The sequence below is a fragment of the Gopherus flavomarginatus genome, chromosome 23 (genome assembly GCF_025201925.1).
Source record: "Gopherus flavomarginatus isolate rGopFla2 chromosome 23, rGopFla2.mat.asm, whole genome shotgun sequence".
NCBI lineage: Eukaryota > Metazoa > Chordata > Testudines > Testudinidae > Gopherus > Gopherus flavomarginatus.
Genome location: NC_066639.1, coordinates 15,652,660 through 15,674,948, shown reverse-complemented (window position 1 = coordinate 15,674,948; position 22,289 = coordinate 15,652,660). Strand labels below are relative to the sequence as shown.

The following is a 22,289-nucleotide window of genomic DNA, read 5'->3' as shown; positions in this document are numbered from 1 at the left end:
GTAACCATGGCGGCCACCCGGCTTCCAAGATGGCCGCCTCTTTCCCCGTCCCCCGGCGGTGCGACTCTCTCTCCTCCCGGGTCCCGCTCTATGGTTTCCCCCAACGGGTTGACGGAGGGCAGGCCGGAGGGGCGGATAGAAGTGCGCATGGGTGCAGTGGACGGTCGGGGAGAGGGTGCACGTGGATTCCTGCGCGCATGCTCAGTAGAGACCCCAGCGCGGTGGAATGGCGCATGGGCACGGGGTAATAATAGAGAGGGGTGGGCGCTTTCGCGCCTGCGCGTTGGAGCGTTTTGCGGCGAAGCGATGAGGCAGGCGTTTTCTCGGATGCGCATGCGCCTTGAATGGCTAGCAGGATGGAACGAGGCGAGGTGTCATATGTACGCATGCGCATCGAGCCAGTCTGTGTGCCGGGGCCGGCTGCGATCCTCTGCGCATGCGCACTGTCGGCCTGGTGGCCGGGCAGCGCTCCTGCGACTTGGCCGGCGTGTGCGGAGGGGTGGGGCCTCGCCGCTCCTCGCGCGGCCCTCTCCCGAGCGCGCCTGCGCCGCGACGGCCGCCGGGCCGGCAGGCCGGAGCTGCGCAGGCGCGGCGCCCTCTGGCGCAGGCGCGCTGCGGCGTGGGCGTCTCCCCCCCCCTCCCCTCGCGCCGCTGTCAGGCGGGGGGCCGCCTCGTTTGGGTGTGGGGCGGCATAAGTGCGCGTGCGCACTGCGGGCTGGGTTGCAGCAGGCAGAGCACAGCGCAGGCGAAGCCCGGCGGCGGTTGAGCTCGCGGTCGGGTGAGTGCGCGTGCGCGCGGGAGCGAGGCCGAGGGGCGGTTGGGGGCAACCCGCTCCCCCTCCCCCCTCCCCTGGCGCGCGCGGGGAGTGCGGGGTCGGAGCGGCGCGCGAGGGAGGCCAGGCCAGGCCGCCCCGCCCCTCCCCCCGCCCCACGCCGCGTGGAGAGGCCCGGCCGGGGGGGTGGGAGTCCCCCAATGGCTAGTGGGGGTTGAGGGGGGTTGGGGTCCCCTGAGGGTTATGGGGGGGCTGGGGGTGGGCTGAGGTGGGTTTGAGGTCCCCTGAGGGCTATGGGGGGGCTGAAGGCTAGTGGAGGACGCTGAGGGCGTTTGGGGTCCCCTGAGGGTTGGGGGGGGCTTGGGAGTGGGGTTCTGAGGGCTATGGGGGGGTTGGGAATGGGCTGAGGTGGGTTTGGGGTCCCCTAAGGGCTGGTGGGGGGCTGGGGGTGGGTTGAGGGCTAGAGGAGGAGGCTGAGGGGGGTTGGGGTCCCTTAGGGCTAGTGGGGGGGCTGAGGGCTAGTGGAGGGGGCTGAGGGGGGTTGGGGTCCCCTGAGGGCTATGGGGGGGTTGGGGGTGGGCTGAAGGCTAGTGGAGGAGGCTGAGGGGAGTTGGGGTCCCCTGAGGGTTATGGGGGGGCTTGGGAGTGGGGTTTTGAGGGCTATGAGGGGGTTGGGAATGGGCTGAGGTGGGGTTGGGGTCCCCTGAGGGCTATGGGGGGGCTGGGGGTGGGCTGAAGGCTAGTGAAGGGGGCTGAGGGGAGTTGGGGTCCCCTGAGGGTTATGGGGGGGCTTGGGAGTGGGGTTCTGAGGGCTGTGAGGGGGGTTGGGGTCCCCTCAGGGCTTTGAGCGGGGTTGGGAATGGGCTGAGGTGGGGTTGGGGTCCCCTAAGGGCTGGTGGGGGGCTCGGGCTGGGCTGAGAGCTAGAGGAGGAGGAGGCTGAGGGGGGTTGGGGTCCCCTGAGGGCTTTGAGGGGGCTTGGGAGTGGGCTGAGGTGGGGTTGGGGTCCCCTGAGGGCTTTGAGGGGGCTTGGGAGTGGGCTGAGGTGGGGTTGGGGTCCCCTGAGGGCTATGGGGGGGTTGGGAGTGGGCTGAGGTGGGGTTGGGGTCCCTTAAGGGCTAGTGGGGGAGGCTGAGGGGGGTTGGGGTCCCCTGAGGGCTATGGAGGGGCTCGGGAGTGGGCTGAGGTGGGGTTCTGAGGGCAGTGGGGGAGGTTGAGGAGGTTGGGGTCCCCTAAGGGCTAGAGGGGGTGCTGGGGGGGTGAGGGCTAGTGGAGGAGGCTGACGGGCTTGGTGTCCCCTGAGGGCTATGGAGCGGCTTGGGAGTGGGCTGAGGTGGGGTTGGGGTCCCCTGAGGGCTATGGGGGGGTTGGAGTGGGCTGAGGTGGGGTTGGGGTCCCCCGAGGGCTTTGAGGGGGGTTGGGAATGGGCTGAGGTGGGGTTGGGGTCCCTTAAGGGCTAGTGGGGGGGCTGAGGGCTAGTAGGGGAGGCTGAGGGGGGCTGGGGTCCCCTGAGGGCTATGGAGGGGCTCGGGAGTGGGCTGAGGTGGGGTTCTGAGGGCAGTGGGGGAGGTTGAGGAGGTTGGGGTCCCCTAAGGGCTAGAGGGGGTGCTGGGGGGGTGAGGGCTAGTGGAGGAGGCTGACGGGCTTGGTGTCCCCTGAGGGCTATGGAGCGGCTTGGGAGTGGGCTGAGGTGGGGTTCTGCAGGCTAGTGGGGGGGGGGCTGAGGGGGTTGGGGTCCCCTAAGGGCTAGAAGGAGGGTTGGGGGTGGCCTGAGGGGGGTTGGGGTCCCCTGAGGGCTATGAGGGGGGTTGGGAATGGGCTGAGGTTGGGTTCTGAGGGCTAGTGGGGGGGCTGAGGGGGTTGGGGTCCCCTAAGGGCTAGAGGGAGGGTTGAGGGTGGCCTGAGGGTGGTTGGGAATGGGCTGAGGTGGGGTTGAGGTCCCCTAAGGGCTAGTGGGGGGGGAACTGTGGGGGCAGAAGGCTAATGGAGGAGGCTGAGGGGGGTTGGGGTCCCCTGAGGGCTATGGGGGGCCTTGGGAGTGAGCTGAGGCAGGGTTGGGGTCCCCTAATGGCTAGTGGGGGAGGCTGAGGGGGGTTGGGGTCCCCTAAGGGCTAGAGGGAGGGCTGGGGGTGGCCTGAGGTGGGGTTGGGGTCCCCTGAGGGCTATGGGGGGGTTGGAGTGGGCTGAGGTGGGGTTGGGGTCCCCCGAGGGCTTTGAGGGGGGTTGGGAATGGGCTGAGGTGGGGTTGGGGTCCCTTAAGGGCTAGTGGGGGGGCTGAGGGCAGTGGGGAGGCTGAGGGGGGCTGGGGTCCCCTGAGGGCTATGGAGGGGCTCGGGAGTGGGCTGAGGTGGGGTTCTGAGGGCAGTGGGGGAGGTTGAGGAGGTTGGGGTCCCCTAAGGGCTAGAGGGGGTGCTGGGGGGGTGAGGGCTAGTGGAGGAGGCTGACGGGCTTGGTGTCCCCTGAGGGCTATGGAGCGGCTTGGGAGTGGGCTGAGGTGGGGTTCTGCAGGCTAGTGGGGGGGGGCTGAGGGGGTTGGGGTCCCCTAAGGGCTAGAAGGAGGGTTGGGGGTGGCCTGAGGGGGGTTGGGGTCCCCTGAGGGCTATGAGGGGGGTTGGGAATGGGCTGAGGTTGGGTTCTGAGGGCTAGTGGGGGGGCTGAGGGGGTTGGGGTCCCCTAAGGGCTAGAGGGAGGGTTGAGGGTGGCCTGAGGGTGGTTGGGAATGGGCTGAGGTGGGGTTGAGGTCCCCTAAGGGCTAGTGGGGGGGGAACTGTGGGGGCAGAAGGCTAATGGAGGAGGCTGAGGGGGGTTGGGGTCCCCTGAGGGCTATGGGGGGCCTTGGGAGTGAGCTGAGGCAGGGTTGGGGTCCCCTAATGGCTAGTGGGGGAGGCTGAGGGGGTTGGGGTCCCCTAAGGGCTAGAGGGAGGGCTGGGGGTGGCCTGAGGTGGGGTTGGGGTCCCCTGAGGGCTATGGGGGGGTTGGAGTGGGCTGAGGTGGGGTTGGGGTCCCCCGAGGGCTTTGAGGGGGGTTGGGAATGGGCTGAGGTGGGGTTGGGGTCCCTTAAGGGCTAGTGGGGGGGCTGAGGGCTAGTAGGGGAGGCTGAGGGGGGCTGGGGTCCCCTGAGGGCTATGGAGGGGCTCGGGAGTGGGCTGAGGTGGGTTTCTGAGGGCAGTGGGGAGGCTGAGGGGGTTGGGGTCCCCTGAGGGCTAGAAGGGGTGCTGGGGGGGTGAGGGCTAGTGGAGGAGGCTGGCGGGCTTGGTGTCCCCTGAGGACTATGGAGCGGCTTGGGAGTGGGCTGAGGTGGGGTTCTGTGGGCTAGTGGGGGGGCTGAGGGGGTTGGGGTCCCCTAAGGGCTAGAAGGAGGGTTGGGGGTGGCCTGAGGGGGGTTGGGGTCCCCTGAGGGCTATGAGGGGGGTTGGGAATGGGCTGAGGTGGGGTTCTGAGGGCTAGTAGGGAGGCTGAGGGGGTTGGGGTCCCCTAAGGGCTAGAAGGAGGGTTGGGGGTGGCCTGAGGGGGGTTGGGAATGGGCTGAGGTGGGGTTGGGGTCCCCTAAGGGCTAGTGGGGGGGGACTGTGGGGGCTGAGGGCTAGTGGAGGAGGCTGAGGGGGGTTGGGGTCCCCTGAGGGCTATGGGGGGGCTTGGAGTGGGATGAGGGGAGTTGGGGTCCCCTGAGAGCTCGAGGGGTGGGCTGGGGTCCCCGAGGGCTAGTGGGGTTCCCTGAGGCTGGGGAGGTTGCCTACCCCCTGGAGGCGAAGGAAGCATGGAGGGGGAGTTTGGGTTCCCCTGGGAATGGGGAGGGGTCTTGCTGTGGGGGATGGGAAGGTGGGCCTCATGGGGAGGGAGAAGCAGCGATCTGGTTGGTGGCCCTTGGTTCCTCCTGGCGGGGCAGGAAGAAGGGGAGATAGGGGTCCTGCTGAGGGGAGGACTATGGGTCCTCCTAAGGGAAGGGGTTTGGGGTGATGGGGTCTGGTGGGGTCCCCCTTGGGAGGAATGAGATCTGGTTAGCTGTGGGGGGAGGAGGCCCTTGGATCCCCTGACAGAGGATTAGCTAATGGGGCCCCTTGTGGGGGCAGAGTGGGGAGGGGATGAGGAAGGTGGGGGGCTTGGGTCTCCTTAGAGTGGGGCACAGAGGGGAGGGGTTCTCAATGGCTTTTGCCTTGCTGTGGAGGAAATTAAAGGGGGTGAGGGGGACCGTGGGTTGCCCTAGAGTGAGGAGGATTTGGGGGAGGGGTCCCCTTAGCAGGGTGAGGGATTGGAGGTGATATCTGGTTTTCCCCTATAGGATAGAGGGGTTTGGGGGTGGGTGGGATCCCCCTAGGGAAGGAGAATTGGGGGGGTGGCTGTGGGGACTGAGCTGGCCATCTCCAGGGAGGGGTTGGGCGTGGGGGGAACCCCTGTTGGGGTGTGGGAGGAGTTCCCCTGGAGAGGGCTGCCTGGGAGATCTGGAGAAGCCTCTGGGGGGAAGAACTGGGGTTCAGGGAGTGAGGTCAGGACCGTGAGGTGAAGACATTAAGGGGGGGTGGGGAATAGATGGGGGAGACACTTGCCTCCCTCTGTAAGGAAGATCTCCGCCTCCCCCTGCCCCCCCCATGGGTCTGGAGATCCTTCGCTTCACTGAAATTGGGGGGCGGGGGGAGAGGGCCTGAGTGCTGGTGGCTGGGCCTGCATTGCTTAAAAGAGACTCTGGGTCGAGAGAATGGGGGTGCCTGGACCTGCATCGTGTCTTAGACCCCCCCTTCTTGGGGGAGTCACGGCTCCCTTCTGTGCTGGGGGGGAGGTCTGTTGTAATCATGTCATCGAGGCCTCTGGAGTGAGGAGGGGGAAACTGAGGCAGCCTGGAATCTGCAGCAGGGTTTTGGGGCTATAGCCTCTAGGCGGTTTGAGGGGTGCAAGGGGGGCTGTACCCTGGCCTAGGTGGGTTGTAGTGGCAGACCAATGTGGAGTGGCCCTTGGAAGAGTTCCCCGGCTCTGGGGTGCAGGAGAGCGATGGGTGAGTGGCCCCCGGATGACGCATAGGGCAGAGCCGTGGGGCAGGGAGGGCCCCAGCTCTGCATGTGGCGTGTGGGAGGGAGCTGCCCGAGCCACCGAGCCGGCCTGGTTCCTTCCCCAGCGCTCGGGGCAGGAACTTTTTTCACCGATTTCTCAGCTGCCGGAGTTTTTTTTTTTCCTGCCTCCCCCCCAGCTGCAGACGGAAGCACGTGTGTGGAGCCGCGGCCCGGCTGTCACCCTGCGTGAGCTATGGGGAGCAGTTGTGCTAATCAGTTATGGGTGGGAGTGGGGCGGCGGCTGAGCCGGTAATGAAACGGAAACGGAAAAGCCTGTCCCCGATCTGGTGCCCTCGGGAACCGTTAACCGACCCAGCCGCCTGCCTCAGCGGGGGAGGAACAGCCCCCCCCTCGTGGCTAGCGGGCCCTGCGGGGAACTTGCCTGCTCTGTAACCGGCCTCGTGGAGCCGTTTCTGGCCTGTCATCGCGCTTGGCAAGCAGACCTGGCCTCCTCGCTCCGCTCTGCTTGAACCTAGGTCAGGGCTGAGTCATCTGGTCCCCGCCCCCATGCCGGGGGGGGGGGGTGGGATCCAGGCCCTCACCCCATGCCCTGACTTGCTTTTGGGGGGGGGTGTTTGTATCTGACTGAGGTGGAGTTTGGAGCAGAGCCGGAGAACAGGTGCTGGGAGTCACCTCAAACAGAGGCACCAGGAGTCTCTGAACGGCCCTAATAGGGGGTTTTCTCAGAGCTGGGAAGAGAACCCAGGAGTCCTGGATCCCAGCCCCCCAGCTCTAACCACCAGCCCTCACTCCCCTCCCAGAGCCGGGGAGAGAACCCAGGAGTCCTGGCTCCCTGCCCCCCGCTCTAACCACCAGTCCCCACTCTCCCCCTAAGGAGGAGGGGCTGTGAAGCAGGACTCCTGGGTTCTTGTGCCCTAAGAGGTAGCCAGTAGCCCGTCCCCAGGCTGGTGCCCCTGGCTGGCTCCTGGCCGTCTGCCCTGTGGCTGGGGCTCCCTGGGGGAGGGGAAATCCCCTGGGGCTGCTGGGGAGATTTCCCCAGCTGCCATGTGTGCTGGCCCTGGCCCTGCTTCCCAATGGCCGGGGCTACCGGGCACCCGGCCCTGCTGGCCAGGAGGGGGCGGCTGCTGCACTCACTGGGTGGCTGTGGGGGGGAGTTGGGAGTCAAGTCCTTCTGTAAACCAGCGCTGCTGTGGGCTCCAGTGTGTTAGCCCCCTGCTAGCCCGGCCTGGGCTTCCTTCCCCTCCACCTGCTGTTAGCCCCCTGCTAGTCCGGCCTGGGCTTCCTCCCCCCCCTCCCGGTTAGCCCCCTGCTAGCCCGGCCTGGACTTCCTTTCCCCCTGCTAGCCTGGCCTGGGTTTCCTTTCCTCCCCCAATTCTGCCGGTGCCCCCCCCCCAGCTCTGCTGCAGCCCCCTGCCCCCCCCCCCAGCTCTGCTGGTGCCCCTCACTCCTGACCTGCAGCCCCCTGCCCCCCCCCCTCCCAGCTCTGCTGGTGCCCCTCACTCCCGACCCCTTTCAGACCCAGGAGCTGCAGTGGCCCTGGTGTTTCTGTCCTGTCCTCGCCCGCTGCCGCCTCTCCCCAGAGCTGGCTGCAGCCTGGTGCGCTGGCCCCTGGCAGGCTCGAGGCGGAGTCACCGTGCCAGGCCCCCCTCCCTGCCCCCTCTGTATTCTAGTGCCTCCGAGGTCGCGGGGGGAGCGGAGGAGGGTCTGAACCCAGCCAGGCCCATGTTGAGGGAGCAGTGGCTGGATCTGGGGGGGCTCTAGGTTACCCCTTGCCTGGAGGGGGGGGCTGATTGTTGATCAAGTGTTGTTCCACTCCCTGTGTCTGGTTAGGTGCTCCGGGACAGGGAGTGTCTCTTGTTGTGGAGCGGGGCAGAACATTAGTGTGTGTGTGTGTGTGTGGGGGGGGGGATCATCTCTGGGCAGAAGGGTCTGCGTAACCCCTAGTGTGAGGGGGGGGCAGATCTTGGTGGGGAGGGGTCTGTGGAGCCTCTGGTCTGTGTCCACCCTGGGGTCATGGGATGGGCCCCAGCTTTGGGGGGGGAGGGGTTTGTGCCACCCCACTGTGGTGGGGAGGGGTCTGTGGAGCCCCTGGTGCGGTGGGGGACCCAGATCTCTGGGGGAGGGCAGAGTCTGCATAAGCCCTGGTGTGATTGGGGGGGCCCAGATTTGGAGGGAGGGGGGCTGTGTAAGCCCTGGTGTGATGGGGGGAAGGGGTCATCAGCTCTGGTGTGAGGGGGTGGGCCCTAGATTTGAGGGGAGGGGTCCCTAAGCCTTGGTTTGCTGGGGGAGTGGGGGGGGCCCAGATCTCAGCTGGGGTCTCTGGGTGCCACCATAACCCGCCTGGTCCCTGCCCCCCGGCAGTTCCTCTCACGCCCGATCACCATGGCCGATGACCTGGACTTCGAGACCGGCGACGCCGGGGCCTCCGCCACCTTCCCCATGCAGTGCTCGGCCCTGCGCAAAAACGGGTTCGTGGTGCTCAAGGGGCGTCCCTGCAAGATCGTCGAGATGTCCACCTCCAAGACCGGCAAGCACGGGCACGCCAAGGTATGGGGCTCTGCCGCCGTGGGTCGCCCCAGGGGGCGGGGGGCACTGTGGGGCGGCTCCCCCCCAGCTCCCAGGCTGACTCTGTCCCGCCTCCCCCCAGGTGCACCTGGTCGGCATCGACATCTTCACCGGGAAGAAATACGAAGATATCTGCCCTTCCACCCACAACATGGACGTGCCCAACATCAAGAGAAACGACTTCCAGGTAAGGGGGGGTACCCTGGGGTGCCAAGCGGATGGGGGGCAGCTGAACCCCTTCCCTGCGGTGCCGCTGAGGGCCCCCCATCATGCCTTGCAGCTGATCGGGATCCAGGATGGGTACCTGTCCCTCCTCCAGGACAGCGGGGACGTGCGGGAGGACCTGCGTCTGCCCGAGGGCGACCTGGGCAAAGAGATCGAGCAGAAATACGACTGCGGAGAAGAGATCCTGGTAAGGGGGCAGTGCTGGTGGGGGGCTCCCCCCGGGTCCAAGGGGCGGGGCATTAACACCCCTTTGCTGCCCAGTGCGACTCAGTCTCGGCAACGGGCTCAGGCTCTCGGCAAACTCAGGCAGCGTCACTCCGAGGGCTGAGCCGTGACCCCGGGTCTTCCAGCAGCAGATCTCAAACACCTCGCGGAGGCGCTCGGCAACGCTAGCCCCATGATGGGGAAACTGAGGCACGGAGGGGTGCTTGGTGACTTGCCTGGAGTCACCCCACCAGCTAGGACTAGAACTCAGGGCCTTTTGCCCCAGTAGCATCTAGCGACCCCCCCCCGGAAGGGAGCGGGGGGGGGCAGGATCTTACCAAGTGTGGCCCCCTGACGCCTCCTCCCCTCTCCCCCCAGATCACTGTGCTGTCCGCCATGACCGAGGAAGCTGCTGTCGCCATCAAAGCTATGGCTAAATAAAGGAAGCACAGGTGGGTGCCGGGGGGCGGGGTGGAACCTGGACCCCCAGACCTGAAAGCACTAGCCACTTCTGGGTCTTGCTAGCCAAGCCTGGCTGCTGCGGGGGTGGGGTGGGGGTTTGGCAAGGGTTGGGGGGGCAGGGCTAGGTAGTGCCCCCCCATAACTGCTCCTTCCTTTTCCAGGGCAGCGGCAGCAACTTTTACTACGAACCAGAGAGAATTGCAACCCCCCCCAAAACCGGCTCCATGTGGCTCAGCCCCCCCTTACCCCCCCAGCCCCCCCCGGGGGGGAATTAAACCCACAGAACAAAAATCCTTTTAAGTTGGTCTTTTTGTTTGGTTCTGGAAGCTGATCTCTCCCCCCTGCCCCCCCCCCCCCGGGTGCTTGGAACACTACATGGGTGCGAAGGGGGGGGATTATTTAAAGGGGCGGGAGAGAAATTGACAGAAGTGGGGTGGGAAGCCCCCCAAGCATTTTTTGGAATGGCCCCCCCCAAACCTGGCCATTGTGGGTCTCAGAGCCCCCCAAAGTCCCTGCAGATCTCAGGCCCCTCTGTGGGGGGGGGGGTGCCCCAACCCCAGCAGAAAAGACTCTGCCCCCTCCCCCTGCAGGCCCCCCCTTGTTTAGCCTCTCCTAGATCAAAAAGGCTAGTGAGTGATGGGGGGGGGGGGGGCACAGTATCCTGCTGCCTACTCATTGGCTGAGATGACCCTGAAGTGTCTGCTTCCTGTTGTCCCCCCCCAGCTGTGGGGCAGCTGTTGCCGGGGCGATGCCCCTGTTCTGGCGCTGCCCCTCACTCTAAAAGGGCCCCCTGTCCACCCCACTGTTTGGAGGATGGGGCCCGCCTGGCTGAGGAGGTGGAGCTGCTCCCCCTGCCCCAGCACCCTCTGTTGCCTCCCTGCTGGAGTTCTCGGGGTGTGGGCAAAGGGGGGGTGTCCTTGGTCACTCACTAGCCCCCCTTCTCTTGCCCCCTTCTCCAGGATTACCCCCCCACCCTGCTGTCAAGGGGTCACGGCCCCCCCTTTGTTAATCAGCCTCAATAAAAGGAGTTTAATACGAAGCTGTGGGTCATGTCTCCTGCTGCGACCTGCTCTGGGGGGGAGCGGGGGGGAACCCTGCTGTCTCTCCATCTCCTCTCCCACTGTGGGGTGTTCACTTCCTGTCCTAACATGGGGCCTGCTCCCCTCTCTGCCCCTGATCTCATGGGGGGCCATGCAGCCTGCACCATGGGGGGGTGTCTCTCACGGCTGGTGTGATTTGGGGGGGGGGGTGCTGGGCAGTACCTAGCACAAGCAGGGGCCTTGGTTTTTTTGGGGGGGGGGGTGTCTGGCCCATGGTGCCCCCTGAGTTTGGCTGGAGGAGGAGCTCAAAGCCCTAGGGTTCGATGGGGCCAAAGGGGATGTCTCTTCTCTCCCTCGCGGGGGGGGGGCTGCTGCAGCCACTGGTGGAAAATCCACCGGGGTGGTGCCAGGCTGAGTGTGGGGGCAATTCCTGCCTCAGAATCACAGCCGGTGAGTGAGCGGCACGGGCGGCCCTGGCTCGGGGCTGGAGGCGGTTTACCTCCCGGGGCCCGTGAAGAGCCCTGGGCTGCAGGGGCGAGCTCCAGCAGAGGTAGCGCCCCCTAGAGGCCTGGGTAGCCATTGGCTCCTTCCTGTTCCCAGCTGGTGCTGGGGGCTCTCTCAGGGCAGCAGCTGCAAGCAGGGGGGGATGGGGTGTAGTTACATGCCAGGGCAGGATGTGACAGACAGGGGGTGGGGCCATACACTCCCAGGGGGTGGAGTTATGTGCCAGGGCAGGATGTGAGAGACGGGGTGGGGCCAGACACACCCAGGGGGTGGAGTTATGTGCCAGGGCAGGAGGTGACAGACAGGGGGTGGGGCCAGACACATCCAGGGGGCGGAGTTACGTGCCAGGGCAGGATGTGAGAGACAGGGGGTGGGGCCACACACACCCAGGGGGCGGAGTTACGTGCCAGGGCAGGATGTGAGAGACGGGGTGGGGCCAGACACACCCAGGGGGTGGAGTTACGTGCCAGGGCAGGATGTGAGAGACGGGGTGGGGCCAGACACATCCAGGGGGCGGAGTTACGTGCCAGGGCAGGATGTGAGGGACAGGGGGTGGGGCCAGACACACCCAGGGGGTGGAGTTATGTGGCAGGGCAGGATGTGACAGCCAGGGGGCGGGGCCAGACACACCCAGGGGGTGGAGTTATGTGCCAGGGCAGGAGGTGACAGACGGGGTGGGGCCACACACACCCAGGGGGCGGAGTTACATGCCAGGGCAGGATGTGAGATGGGGTGGGGCCAGACACACCCAGGGGGCGGAGTTACATGCCAGGGCAGGATGGGAGAGACAGGGGGCGGGGCCAGACACACCCAGGGGGCGGAGTTATGTGCCAGGGCAGGGTGTGAGAGACGGGGGATGGGGCCAGACACACCCAGGGGGTGGAGTTATGTGCCAGGGCAGGAGGTGACAGACGGGGTGGGGCCAGACACACCCAGGGGGCGGAGTTACATGCCAGGGCAGGATGGGAGAGACAGGGGGCGGGGCCAGACACACCCAGGGGGCGGAGTTACGTGCCAGGGCAGGATGTGAGAGACGGGGCAGGGCCAGACACACCCAGGGGGCGGAGTTACGTGCCAGGGCAGGATGTGAGAGATGGGGGGCGGGCCCAGACACACCCAGGGGGTGGAGTTATGTGCCAGGGCAGGATGTGACAGACAGGGGGCGGGCCCAGACACACCCAGGGGGTGGAGTTACGTGCCAGGGCAGGATGTGAGAGACAGGGGGTGGGGCCAGACACACCCAGGGGGTGGAGTTATGTGCCAGGGCAGGATGTGAGAGACGGGGGGTGGGGCCAGACACACCCAGGGGGCGGAGTTACGTGCCAGGGCAGGATGTGAGAGACGGGGGGTGGGGCCAGACACACCCAGGGGGCGGAGTTATGTGCCAGGGCAGGATGTGAGAGATGGGGGGTGGGGCCACACCCACCCAGGGGGCAGAGTTACGTGCCAGGGCAGGATGTGAGAGATGGGGGGTGGAGTTACATGCCAGGGCAGGATGTGAGATGGGGTGGGGCCACACACACCCAGGGGGTGGAGTTACGTGCCAGGGCAGGATGTGAGATGGGGTGGGGCCAGACACACCCAGGGGCGGAGTTACGTGCCAGGGCAAGATGTGAGATGGGGGGGTGGGGCCACACCCACCCAGGGGGCGGATTTACGTGCCAGGGCAGGATGTGAGAGACGAGGGGTGGGACCAGACACACCCAGGGGGCGGAGTTATGTGCCAGGGCAGGATGTGAGAGACGAGGGGTGGGACCAGACACACCCAGGGGGCGGAGTTATGTGCCAGGGCAGGATGTGAGAGATGGGGGGTGGGGCCACACCCACCCAGGGGGCAGAGTTACGTGCCAGGGCAGGATGTGAGAGATGGGGGGTGGAGTTACATGCCAGGGCAGGATGTGAGATGGGGTGGGGCCACACACACCCAGGGGGTGGAGTTACGTGCCAGGGCAGGATGTGAGATGGGGTGGGGCCAGACACACCCAGGGGCGGAGTTATGTGCCAGGGCAAGATGTGAGATGGGGGGGTGGGGCCACACCCACCCAGGGGGCGGATTTACGTGCCAGGGCAGGATGTGAGAGACGAGGGGTGGGACCAGACACACCCAGGGGGCGGAGTTATGTGCCAGGGCAGGATGTGAGAGACGGGGGCTGGGACCAGACACACCCAGGGGGCGGAGTTACATGCCAGGGCAGGATGTGACAGCCAGGGCGCAGGGCCAGGCACTCCCAGGGGGCGGAGTTACATGCCAGGGCAGGATGTGACAGACGGGGTGGGGCCAGACACACCCAGGGGGTGGAGTTACATGCCAGGACAGGATGTGACAGCCAGGGGGCAGGGCCAGGCACTCCCAGGGGGCGGAGTTACATGCCAGGGCAGGCTGTGACAGACGCGGGGCAGAGCCAGACACACCCAGGGGGTGGAGTTATGTGCCAGGGCAGGCTGTGACAGCCAGGGGGCGGGGCCAGACTCACCCAGGGGCCGGAGTTACGTGCCAGGGCAGGATGTGACAGCCAGGGGGCGGGGCCAGGCACTCCCAGGGGGCGGAGTTACATGCCAGGGCAGGATGTGACAGACACGGGGCAGAGCCAGACTCACCCAGGGGGCGGAGTTACATGCCAGGGCAGGAGGTGACACCCAGTGGGGAGGGCCAGGCACAGCAGAGAAGCTGGGGGGGGCGGTGTCTGACCATCCCTCGGTCACACAGCAGTTCCCTCCCTACCCCTTCCCCCCCCTACAATGTCCAGAGACCACACGCTGCAACTGGAGGCTCCCCATTTATTGGGGGGGGGGGGAGGCACGGGCCCCTCCCCAGAGCTGGGCGCCCCGCAGGCCGGGCGGGGGCTCACTTGTGGTAGAAGCGCTGGCCCTGGGCGTGCTGGATGAAGGGGTGACGCGAGGCCGGCTGGCCGCTGGCAGGGAAACCCGACTGCAAGAGACAGACAGACGAGGGTTAACAAGGGGAACCCTTACACCCCCCCCGCCAGGGTCACCCGGCCCCCACTCACCGTGTGGGGCTGCTGGGGGGTGGAGCCGTGCGGGAAGCTCCCGGGCGAGGCCAGGCCAGACTGTGGGGAGCAAAGATGGGTGAGTTAGAGAGGTGGGGGGCCTGGCCCCCGGAGAACGGTGGGGGTGGGGTGAGGGTCACACACCTTGCTGGCCGGCTGCATCTGGACGGGGATTTGGGGGCTGGGCAGCAGGGTCTGGTTGGGGTGCAGGGCCTGGGGGTGCATCGGGCGGAGGGTCGCCTGCGGAGACAGGAGCAGTGTTAGGGGAGAGACCCCCCCAGGGCAGAGGCCCCAGGCCCCATTTCCCACCCTGAGCCAGCCAGTCCCTGCCCTGGGGCCGGGTGGGAGCTGGCGCCCCCTAGAGGGGACAGGCCCCTGCCCCATTCCCCGCCCCCCTGAGCCAGCCAGTCCCCACCCTGGGGCCGGGTGGGAGCCGGCGCCCCCTAGAGGGGACAGGCCCCTGCCCCATTCCCCGCCCCCCTGAGCCAGCCAGTCCCTGCCCTGGGGTCGGGTGGGAGCCGGCGCCCCCTAGAGGGGACAGGCCCCTGCCCCATTCCCCGCCCCCGAGCCAGCCAGTCCCTGCCCTGGGGCCGGGTGGGAGCCGGTGCCCCCTAGAGGGGACAGGCCCCTGCCCCATTCCCCGCCCCCCTGAGCCAGCCAGTCCCTGCCCTGGGGCCGGGTGGGAGACGGCGCCCCCTAGAGGGGACAGGCCCCTGCCCCATTCCCCGCCCCCCTGAGCCAGCCAGTCCCTGCCCTGGGGCCGGGTGGGAGACGGCGCCCCCTAGAGGGGACAGGCCCCTGCCCCATTCCCCGCCCCCCTGAGCCAGCCAGTCCCTGCCCTGGGGCCGGGTGGGAGACGGCACCCCCCAGAGGGGACAGGCCCTGCGGGTGGGAGCCGGCGCCCCCTAGAGGGGACGGGCCCTGCGGGTGGGAGCCGGCGCCCCCTAGAGGGGACGGGCTCCAGGACACTCACCGAGTCAGTGAAGCCGGACTGCTGGTTCGCATGTTCCAGTTGCTTCTGCAGGGGGATGGTTGTGCTGGGGGGGATGAAACCTGAGACACAGAAAACCGGGGGGGGAGGGGGGCAGGGCTCAGTGCCGGGGGGCTCGGAACCAGAAGGGTGAGGGGGGGCAGCGGGGGGCAGGGCTCAGTGCCGGGGGGCTCGGAACCAGAAGGGTGAGGGGGCGCCGGGGGGGGGCAGGGCTCGGTGCCGGGGGGCTCGGAACCTGAAGGGGGAGGGTGGGCGGGAGGGGGGGGCAGGGCTCAGTGCCGGGGGGCTCGGAACCAGAAGGGTGAGGGGGGGCAGGGCTCAGTGCCGGGGGGCTCGGAACCAGAAGGGGGAGGGTGGGGCGGGGGGCGGGAGGGGGGGGCAGGGCTCAGTGCCGGGGGGCTCGGAACCAGAAGGGTGAGGGGGGGCAGGGCTCAGTGCCGGGGGGCTCGGAACCAGAAGGGTGAGGGGGGGCGGGAGGCGGGGGCAGGGCTCAGTGCCGGGGGGCTCGGAACCAGAAGGGTGAGGGGGGGCAGGAGGGGGGGGGGCAGGGCTCTGTGCCGGGGGGCTCGGAACCAGAAGGGTGAGGGGGGGCCGGGGGGCTCGGAACCAGAAGGGTGAGGGGGGGCCGGGGGGCTCGGAACCAGAAGGGTGAGGGGGGGGCGGGGGGGGGGGGCAGGGCTCCGTGCCGAGGGGCTCGGAACCAGAAGGGTGAGGGGGGGCGGGGGGGGCAGGGCTCAGTGCCGGGGGGCTCGGAACCAGAAGGGTGAGGGGAGCGGGGGGGGGCAGGGCTCAGTGCCGGGGGGCTCGGAACCAGAAGGGTGAGGGGGGGCAGGGGGGGGGGGGGGCAGGGCTCAGTGCTGGGGGGCTCGGAACCAGAAGGGTGAGGGGGGGCAGGAGGGGGGGGGCAGGGCTCAGTGCCGGGAGGCTCGGAACCAGAAGGGTGAGGGGGAGCCGGGGGGCTTGGAACCAGAAGGGTGAGGGGAGCAGGGGGGGGGGGCAGGGCTCAGTGCTGGGGGGCTCGGAACCAGAAGGGTGAGGGGGGGCCGGGGGGGGGTAGGGCTCAGTGCCGGGGGGCTCGGAACCAGAAGGGTGAGGGGGGGCAGGAGCGGGGGGTAGGGCTCAGTGCTGGGGGGCTCGGAACCAGAAGGGTGAGGGGGGGGCCGGAGGGGGGGGGGCAGGGCTCAGTGCTGGGGGGCTCGGAACCAGAAGGGTGAGGGGGGGCCGGGGGGCTTGGAACCAGAAGGGTTAGGGGAGCGGGGGGGGGGGCAGGGCTCAGTGCTGGGGGGCTCGGAACCAGAAGGGTGAGGGGGGGGCAGGGGGGGGAGCAGGGCTCAGTGCCGGGGGGCTCGGAACCAGAAGGGTGAGGGGGGGCAGGGGGGGGAGCAGGGCTCAGTGGCGGGGGGCTCGGAACCAGAAGGGCGAGGGGGGGCAGGGGGGGGAGCAGGGCTCAGTGCCGGGGGGCTCGGAACCAGAAGGGCGAGGGGGGGCAGGGGAGGGAGCAGGGCTCAGTGCCGGGGGGCTCGGAACCAGAAGGGTGAGGGGGGGCAGGAGGGGGGGGCAGGGCTCAGTGCCGGGGGGCTCGGAACCAGAAGGGCGAGGGGGGGCAGGGGAGGGAGCAGGGCTCAGTGCCGGGGGGCTCGGAACCAGAAGGGTGAGGGGGGGCAGGAGGGGGGGGCAGGGCTCAGTGCCGGGGGGCTCGGAACCAGAAGGGCGAGGGGGGCAGGGGAGGGAGCAGGGCTCAGTGCCGGGGGGCTCGGAACCAGAAGGGTGAGGGGGGGCAGGGGGGGAGCAGGGCTCAGTGGCGGGGGGCTTGGAACCAGAAGGGCGAGGGGGGGGCCGGGGGGCTCGGAACCAGAAGGACGAGGGGGGGCACGGCTCCGTCTCGGGGCAGACTCAGGGTCTCTCCTGGCCGGCGGGGAGAAGAGGTGTCGAGGGGTCACTCCCGGCCAGGCGGGTGAGGGGCACTGGGGGGTTCGGGCCAGGCGGGGGCACGGTTGTTGGGGGGGGCTAACGCTGGCGGGAAGGGGGTCTCCAGTGGCCAGGCGGGGGAGGTGTCGGGGGGGGTCTCACACGGCCAGGCGGGGGAGCAGGTGTTGGGGGGGCGGTCTCACACTGCCAGGTGGGGGAGCAGGTGTTGGAGGGGGGGTCTCACACGGCCAGGCGGGGGAGGTGTCGGGGGGGGGTCTCACACGGCCAGGCGGGGGAGCAGGTGTTGGGGGAGGGCGGTCTCACATGGCCGGGGGGGGGAGCAGGTGTTGGGGGGGGTCTCACGCGGCCAGACGGGGGAGGTGTCGGGGGGGGTCTCACACGGCCAGGCAGGGGAGCAGGCGTTGGGGGGGCGGTCTCACGTGGCCGGGGGGGGTCTCATACGGCCAGGCAGGGGAGCAGGTGTTTGGGTGGGGGTCTCACGTGGCCAGGGCGGGGGAGCAGGCGTTGGGGGGGGCGGTCTCACGTGGCCGGGGGGGGTCTCACCTGGCTGGGCGGGGGGGAAGTGCCCGTGGAGCGCGAACCCCGGCGGCTGCTGCGACAGGTACTGCATTGCGGGGAAGGCCGAGGGGCCTGTGGGGCAGAGATTGGGGGTCAGCGCTGTGCCCCGGCCCGGCCCCCCGCTCCCCCCCCGGCGGGCCCCGACTCACCGCGGATGGGCTGGCTGCCGGCGTAGCTGACGGGCACGGCCTGGCCCGGGGCGAAGTGCTGGCCCTGCCCCACGGCATAGGGGCTGTGCCCGGCCTGCCCGCTCTGGTACTGCCCGTGCTCCGGGGTGCCAGGCGCGAAGGCCGGCTGGGTGGCAAAGTGCCGCGTCTGTGAGACAGAGGGGGGGTCAGCAGCCCCACAGCGAACCCCCCCCTCCTGGAGGGGATCCGGCTCCCCCCACACCCCCGGCCCCCCGACACTCACCGTGATCACAGGGGGCGCGAAGATCTGCTTGCTCCGGTCGGCCGATATCAGTGTCCCGGCCCGGCTGTGCCCCCCGGGGCTCCCTGCCGAGAGACCGAGGTGAACCGGGGGGGGCGTGTCCCACACTCGTGGCCCCCCCCCAGGACTGCTGCCACCCCCTACCTGCCCTGGGCTACCTCGCAGCCCCCCGACTCCTCCAACCCCCTGCCTCCTGCCAGTCCCCGATCCTTCACCCCCCCAGCCCGGCCTCCCCAACTGCCTCCCTGATCCTTCCCCGACCTCCCTGTTACCCCCCAGCCCCTTCCCCACCCCTCCAAACTCCGTTACCCCCCCCAGCCTCCCCATCACCCCAACAGCCTCTCTGATCCCCCCGCACCTCGCTGTCACCCTCACAGCCCCCCGATCCTTCCCATCACCCCTAATCCTCCTCTGCCCTCAGGTCCCACCCCCCAACCCCATACCCTGCATGTTGAGGATGTGGGTCCCGGCGTGCGCGACCATGCCCTGCTGATAGGCTGCCGCCGTCAGCGTTGTCAAGTCGCTGTAGGGGTGAAGAGAGAGAAGAGGCTGGCATGGGGCCCCCTGCCCCATCTCCCCCCCCAAGTCAGCCCTGCCACCCATGCAAAATCACTGCAGCAGGGAGTTCCCCAGCTTAACAGTCACCTCTCCCCACCCCTGCCCACTTCGCACTTTATCCCAGCGATCTCTGGTGGTCCCCTGAGCCTGGACATGACCCTCCCCACCCCCCCCGAGCCTGGACAGGACCCCCACCCTGCTCCCCCCTCACCTCTGCTCCTTGCGCCGGCGCTTCTCCTCCTCATGCAGCACCTTCTTCAGCTGCAGGAAAAGCTGATGCTTCTCCTCTTGTAAAGCCTGCAGCCTTTCCCCCAGCTTACAGATCTGGGGGGGGGGGGAAGTGGGGCAGCGTGAGATGGGGGGCTGGGATCTGGGAGGACCCCTCCCCGAGGGCAGGACCTGGAAACCCATTCCTGAGGGCCGGGGATTGGGATCTGGGGGAGCCCCTCCCCAAGGGCAGGGCCCAAACACCCATTGCTGCGGGGAGGCTGGGATCCGGGGGAGCCCCTCCCTGAGGGCAGGGCCCAGACACCCATTGCTGGGGGGCTGGGATCCGGGGGAGCCCCTCCCTGAGGGCAGGGCCCAAACACCCATTGCTGCGGGGCGGCTGGGATCCTGGGGAGCCCCTCCCCGACGGCAGGGCTCAGACACCCATTGCTGGGGGGCTGGGATCCGGGGGAGCCCCTCCCCGACAGCAGGGCTCAGACACCCATTGCTGGGGGGGTTGGGATCCAGGGGAGCCCCTCCCTGAGGGCAGGGCCCGGATACCCATTGCTGGGGGGCTGGGATCTGGGGGAGCCCCTCCCCGAGGGCAGGGCTCAGACACCCATTGCTGGGGGGGGCTGGGATCCTGGGGAGCCCCTCCCCGAGGGCAGGGCTCAGACACCCATTGCTGGGGAGGCGGGCTGGGATCTGGGGGAGCCCCTCCCCGAGGACAGGGCCTGGAGACCCATTGCTGGGGGGCTGGGATCCGGGGAGCCCCTCTCCAAGGGCAGGGCCTGGGGACCCCGACACGGGGGGACGGGGGGGATGGTGCTGCGAACTGGGGCATCACCGATGTCGGACTGTGAACCAGGGGAGCCCAGACCCCCCTCCCCTGCCCGGCTCACAACCCCCCACCCCAGGAGGACCGGGGGGGGCGGTGGGGGGGGGGACCGGCGCCCCCGCCACCTGCTCTTTGGTCTCCTCCAGCGACATGCGTTCCTCCATCTCCTTCTTCCGGCGTCGTTCCTGCTCTTCCTTCATCTTCTGCTCCATCATCTTGTCCACCTCCTCCTCCTCTGCGGGGACACAGCCGGGGTCAGGCCGGGGCCGAGGGGGGGAATCGGATCCACAGCCCCCCCGCAAACACCCACCCTGAGGGGCTGCGAAACGGGGCAGGGAGAGGGGGGGGTTCACCCTAAAACAGGGCCAATTCGGGCTGGAAAGTAGCAAAAAGTTTTGACGCGTCGAGGGGTCTGTGGGGGGGCCCCATAGAGGTTGTGGGGGGCACGGGAGGGGAACCCCATTTTAAGAGCCAGCGGGAGAAACTAACAAGGACGAAAAAAGCAGAAACCTGCTTCGGAGGGAAACCGAATTCGAGGCGAACCAGGGGCCTCCCCTTTCGTCCCATCCCGGCCGAGTGTGGGGTTTGCCCCCCCCGGTTCTGGCATCCGCCGACCCCTAAGCCATTCTCCCCGGCAGGCGGGGGCCTCGTTGGAAAGGGGAAACCGAGGCTGCGCCCCCCCCCCCCCCGGCCCGTGGGTCGCAAACGGGTCCCTTCCGAAACGAAAGCGGCAAAATTTCGTTCCGACTCTGTGGCCAAGCCGGGGCGAACGGCTGCCCGTGGGGGGGGTCTGTGTGCGTCAGGCTTTACAACACCCCCCCTCCCTTTTGTGTTTAATTAGAAAAGACGTCGCTCCGGCCCGTGGCCTCGTTAGCGCCTCCGGTTCGTTACAAGCCCCCAGGTCGGGCTTGGAAGGGGGATTTAAACCGGTCCTGTGGGGGTGGGGGGCTTGGGGGGGCGGCCCCGGGGGCCCCTGCTGAAAGCGGAGGAGACTGGCCACCCCCCCCTCCCGTGTGTTGTGGTTCGGGGCTGCGAGGGGGCCGTCTCCCCGGTACTTGGGAGGACGTGGGGTGGGGAAGGAATCAGGACACGGGGGTCCCTGGGGCAGGACGGGGGGGGGGCTGTGAGGTACTGGGGAGGTTGGGGGGGTGCCGCAGGGGGCAGTAGGACATGTGGAGGAGTTTTAGGGGGGGGTCCCTGGGTCAGTATGATGGGGGAGGAGTTGGGGGGTAACCTGGGGACAGTAGGATGTGGGGGTGCTGGGGGGTCCGTGGGGGAAGGGTTTATGAGGGAGCATAGAAGGGGCTGGGGGGGTCCCTCGGGCAGTACGGTGCATGGAGGAGCCGAGGGGGGTCCCGGGTGGGGGTACCCTGGGGCAATAGGACATTGGGGGGGCTGCGGGGTCCCTGATGGAGGGGAGGGCTGGGAGTTGGGGGGCCTGGGGCAGTATGGAGTGGCCCAGGTGGGGGAAGGGGTTTTGGGGGTCCCAGGGGCACTATGGGGAGAGGGGGTCCTGGGTGGGGGAGCAGTTTGGGGGGGGATCCCTGGGGCACTATGGGTGGAGGGGGGGTCCCTGGGGTCAGTATGGTGGGAGGAGGGGGTCCAGGGTGGGGGAGAGGTGTAGGGGGGGTTCCTGGGGGAGGGGTGTGTGGAGGGGTCCCTGGGAGCACTATGGGGGGAGGGGGGTCCCGGGTGGGGGAAACGTGGGGGTCCCTGGGGGAGGGGTCCCGGGTGGGGATCCTTGGGGGCAGAGGGGGGAGGGGTGTGGGGGGGTCCCTGGGGGAGGGGTCCTGGGTGGGGGGTCCCAGGGGGCAGAGGGGGGAGGGGTCCTGGGTGGGGGCGGGGGGGTCCCTGGGGGCAGTGGGGGGGAGGGGTCCCGGGTGGGGGGGTCCCAGGGGGCAGAGGGGGGAGGGGTCCCGGGTGGGGGCCCGGGTGGGGGGGTCCCTGGGTGGGGGAGGGGTGTGGGGGTCCCTGGGGGCGGGGTCCCGGGTGGGGGAGGGGTGTGGGGGGGTCCCTGGGGGCACTGGGGGGGAGGGGGTCCCGGTGGGGGAGGGGAGTGAGGGGGTCCCAGGGGGCAGAGGGGGGAGGGATCCCGGGTGGGGGAGGGGTGTGGGGGGGTCCCTGGGGGCAGAGGGGGGAGGGGTCCCAGTGGGGGAGGGGTGTGGGGGGGTCCCAGGTGGGCGGGTCCCTGGGGGCAGAGGGGGGAGGGGCCCCGGGTGGGGGAGGGGTGTGGGGGTCCCTGGGGGCGGGGTCCCGGGTGGGGGCGTGGCTGACTCAGGCCCCGCCCCCAGGGGCGGCGGGCGGCGTTGCCGGGAGACGGAGGGGCGGGGCTCACCCTGCCGCTTGCGCTCGCGCTCCACCATGACGTGGCGGTGCAGGGCGCGCGCCATGGCCGAGGAGAGCTTGGGCCGCTCCAGCAGCGCCGGCATCTTCGCTGCGCGCCGGGCCCCGCCCCCGCCCCGCGCTTCCGCTTCCGGGGCACGCGCCGGCGCGCGGCCTCTGCCCCTCCCCGACAACGAGGCTGGGCCCCGCCCCTTCCCCTGCAGCCAGCTCACAGCGAGGCTCGGCCCCGCCCCGCCAGCCGAGACTCCGCCCCCGGGTGCCGGCTCAGAGCGAGGCCCCAGCGCGAGACGGATGACAGCGAGGCGCGGCCCCGCCCCCTTCCTCGCGCTTCCCAGGGAGCCCGCCTGCCCCCCCCCCCCGCCCGTCTGAGAACGAGGCTCCGCCCCTTGCCCAGTGGTGGCAGTAGTGGGATCCCGACTCCTCCCCCCGCCCAGGGCGCTGGGGGTGGGGAACGGCCCCGCCCTTTGCTGTTTGGGGGCGGGGGGGACCCCCCCCACCGCAGGGGGCAGCTCCCCATTGCTCCCCCCTCCCAGACCCCAGGCAAGGGCCGAACCCCAGCGGGGGGGGGGGAACAGGGGGAGGCAGGTGGAACCCCCCAGCTCAGACACCCCCCCCCAACCACATAGCTGGGGGAGAACCAATCTCCTGGGGGGCC

General features: G+C 69.1%; 2 protein-coding genes and 1 long non-coding RNA gene across 6 annotated transcripts; 2 read left to right on the top strand and 1 right to left on the bottom strand.

Annotated features, from left to right (window-relative positions):
* Positions 1 to 670: 670 nt before the first annotated feature.
* Positions 671 to 10,268, top strand: EIF5A (eukaryotic translation initiation factor 5A). Of its 2 annotated transcripts, XM_050933366.1 has the most exons (7): positions 739 to 778; positions 5,950 to 5,998; positions 8,135 to 8,320; positions 8,421 to 8,525; positions 8,619 to 8,750; positions 9,146 to 9,219; positions 9,391 to 10,268. In XM_050933366.1, the coding sequence occupies exons 3-6, from the start codon at positions 8,156 to 8,158 to the stop codon at positions 9,206 to 9,208; spliced, it is 465 nt and encodes a 154-aa protein (XP_050789323.1). In that variant the 5' UTR covers positions 739 to 778; positions 5,950 to 5,998; positions 8,135 to 8,155; the 3' UTR covers positions 9,209 to 9,219; positions 9,391 to 10,268. The 2 variants fall into 2 exon arrangements, with proteins under 2 accessions (XP_050789322.1, XP_050789323.1); XM_050933365.1 differs by lacking the exon at positions 5,950 to 5,998 and having other exon boundaries at positions 671 to 778.
* A 1,424-nt stretch (positions 10,269 to 11,692) lies between these two features.
* LOC127039529 (uncharacterized) lies at positions 11,693 to 13,472 on the top strand. The gene is made up of 3 exons (XR_007771108.1): positions 11,693 to 12,169; positions 13,105 to 13,341; positions 13,404 to 13,472. It is a non-coding gene; the product is annotated as an uncharacterized LOC127039529 (long non-coding RNA).
* A 59-nt stretch (positions 13,473 to 13,531) lies between these two features.
* On the bottom strand, positions 13,532 to 21,771 carry GPS2 (G protein pathway suppressor 2). 3 transcript variants are annotated; one of them, XM_050933245.1, is made up of 11 exons: positions 21,627 to 21,771; positions 19,417 to 19,526; positions 18,458 to 18,570; positions 18,132 to 18,211; positions 17,671 to 17,753; positions 17,409 to 17,574; positions 17,245 to 17,331; positions 14,755 to 14,834; positions 13,926 to 14,021; positions 13,782 to 13,841; positions 13,532 to 13,702 (listed from the first exon to the last, which is right to left on the bottom strand). In XM_050933245.1, exons 1-11 carry the CDS (start codon positions 21,718 to 21,720, stop codon positions 13,619 to 13,621), a joined length of 1,053 nt encoding a protein of 350 aa, XP_050789202.1. In that variant the 5' UTR covers positions 21,721 to 21,771; the 3' UTR covers positions 13,532 to 13,618. The 3 variants fall into 3 exon arrangements, with proteins under 3 accessions (XP_050789202.1, XP_050789203.1, XP_050789204.1); XM_050933246.1 differs by lacking the exon at positions 13,782 to 13,841; XM_050933247.1 differs by lacking the exon at positions 17,245 to 17,331.
* Positions 21,772 to 22,289: the final 518 nt, after the last annotated feature.

What these genes read in the sequence shown, in the direction of transcription:
- EIF5A (XM_050933365.1), top strand. Translation starts at nt 8,156, where the DNA reads ATGGCCGATGACCTGGACTTCGAGACCGGCGACGCCGGGGCCTCCGCC. An exon ending in TCAAGAGAAACGACTTCCAG is followed by an intron (nt 8,526 to 8,618) that starts GTAAGGGGGGGT and finishes CATGCCTTGCAG; the next exon opens with CTGATCGGGATCCAGGATGG. An exon ending in ACTGCGGAGAAGAGATCCTG is followed by an intron (nt 8,751 to 9,145) that starts GTAAGGGGGCAG and finishes CTCTCCCCCCAG; the next exon opens with ATCACTGTGCTGTCCGCCAT.
- GPS2 (XM_050933245.1), bottom strand. Translation starts at nt 21,720, where the DNA reads ATGCCGGCGCTGCTGGAGCGGCCCAAGCTCTCCTCGGCCATGGCGCGC. An exon ending in CCACATCCTCAACATGCAGG is followed by an intron (nt 17,754 to 18,131) that starts GTATGGGGTTGG and finishes GTCTCTCGGCAG; the next exon opens with GGAGCCCCGGGGGGCACAGC. An exon ending in AGATGCAGCCGGCCAGCAAG is followed by an intron (nt 13,842 to 13,925) that starts GTGTGTGACCCT and finishes TGCTCCCCACAG; the next exon opens with TCTGGCCTGGCCTCGCCCGG.